Genomic DNA, 1,940 nt, shown 5'->3' with positions numbered 1-1,940 from the left:
AGAGGGGTCAGGTCGTGGTGTTTACAGATGTGGGGGTACAGCGGGGCTGAGGGGCCATGTGTGGGGTAGGGAAGGGGAGAGAAGCTGCTTCTGGTGTCCTTCCCCTCTCCCGGGCAGCCAGGAGCAAGGTGACCACTCCAAGGGGTGAGCCAGTGAGCGGGAGGCTGCAGCGTGGGCAAGAGGCACTATCTGTCCGTCCGTCCCTCTGTCCGCTCATCTGTCCATCACCAGGGCAGGCTGTTCCCTTCCCAGTCGAGGAAGGCTCCGGAGAGGCTGGCCAGCACGGTCAGGATGCCTCGCATGCTGTGCTCCACCCTCAGCAGTGCCTGCAGGAGAGGACAAGGCGCAGCGTCACTGCGTGGGCTGTGACCGGCACAGAGAGCAGCCGGGCTCGGGCAGACCGAGGGTGGGAGCCCTGGGGAGCAGGACCCAGCGTGCTCATGGAGGCGTTTTTTTGCCCCCCCCCCCCCGTTCTCTGTGCTGGGTGGGGGGACAGGGCTGGCTCTCCCCTGCACTTCGCATCTTGCTGCCTGCTCCCTGCCTGCTCTGTCCCAGGAGATGGTCTTGTCAGTACCACACAACCTCCCCTGCCCCAAGTGCCCCTGCCCTCCCCAAGAGTTGGGGGTCCAACATGGGTCCTGCTGACCCTCCCCTGCACAACCCAGTACCTTCTCAGTCCCCATGTCAGTCTTCACCTAGCCAGGATGGATGGCCATGCACAAGATGCCCTTGTCCTGGAGCTCTGAAGCCATGCACCTCGTTACCATGTTCTGGGCAGCCTGGAAGAGGTATCATCATAACAGCACAACTCAGGGTGTGAGTGGGTAGGAGGGGGGACATATCCCACCCAGAAAATGGCTGTGGAGGTGGGAAATGGGACCTGGCCCTGGGGTAGAGCATCAGCACAACTCGCTTGAAAGGCTCAGTCCCAGGTGTTGCTGTCTTGGTCTCCATGTCTATGCTTGGGAGAACCAAGCAGGGGGTGGGTGGCCTGGGCCAGGTGGGTGCCCCCATGGGCTCCCCTCCATGGGCACAGTGCTCAGCAGAGCATCCTCAGCACCTCCCCAGCCACCTCACCTTGCTGGCACAGTACGGGTACATGGGGGCCTCTGACACCCCGAGGTACAGCCCAATGGAGCCCAGTTTGGCGGAGACGTTGATGATTGCGGCCCTGCTGCAGCTCAGCCCCTTCTTCCCTGTACCCTTCACTGCCTTCTCCAGGAGCGGCAGAAACTCCTGGCACAAAGACACCAACGCTGGGTTAATACATGACAAGCAGGGGACCCCTCTGCAGACCCTTGGTCCTGGTCTTGCCCACCCAGCTGAGGGCACATCTCCCCAAGCAAGAGAAACCCAAAAGGTCCACACGTACCTTGACAACCTGGAGCGGCCCTACCACGTTGGTGGCAAACACAGAGAGCATGTCCTGCGAGTCCAGGGAGTGCAGAGTGGCGTGCGAGCTGACGCCCGCATTGTTGATGAGCAGGTTCAAGCCCTGGTCCTGCAGATAAGACCCCACAGCCCGCACGGCCCCTCAGATGCTGGGCAAGTTCGCTGTGTCTGCCAAGGTAAAAAGCAAAGTGGAGGAGAGCTCCCATACTGGAAAGTGTGATGTGACTGGAATGGCTCTCCTTAAACCAGCATCATCTAGAAAGAAAGGACCAGGTTTAGCAGGTCAGGGTGTTAAGCACATCAAAATGAGCAGCAGTTTGTCTTCAGTTCTTGGTTTCACAGCTTTAGGTTAATAAAACCTCAATTCAGCTCTTTTCTGGTCAACTTGAGGTGGCTGGTAAGAACTTAAAGAACTTATCTCTATTTGCTGTCTATACTCAAGGAATTTATGATTGCACAAGGGATGCTCCGTCCTTGCACACTGAGGCTCCCAGTCTTATTTTCAGTTACAATTAAGTTTAAGTTACATTGTAAGGAGACCCCATCTT

At 57.9% G+C, this 1,940-nt stretch overlaps 1 protein-coding gene across 1 annotated transcript; it reads right to left on the bottom strand.

Moving 5' to 3' along the window:
* Positions 1–224: 224 nt before the first annotated feature.
* Positions 225–1,533, bottom strand: LOC104538555 (D-beta-hydroxybutyrate dehydrogenase, mitochondrial-like; the record flags this gene model as incomplete). The annotated part of the gene is made up of 3 exons (XM_010181793.1): positions 225–326; positions 1,078–1,236; positions 1,373–1,533. Coding segments are annotated over 3 exons (422 nt in total), but the record flags the coding sequence as incomplete, so codon positions are not given.
* Positions 1,534–1,940: the final 407 nt, after the last annotated feature.

This window comes from Mesitornis unicolor, unplaced genomic scaffold (assembly GCF_000695765.1).
Source record: "Mesitornis unicolor isolate BGI_N332 unplaced genomic scaffold, ASM69576v1 scaffold8833, whole genome shotgun sequence".
NCBI classification, from domain to species: domain Eukaryota; kingdom Metazoa; phylum Chordata; class Aves; order Mesitornithiformes; family Mesitornithidae; genus Mesitornis; species Mesitornis unicolor.
The sequence above is the reverse complement of the archived record's forward strand: the minus strand, read 5'-3'. Positions and strand labels throughout refer to the sequence as shown.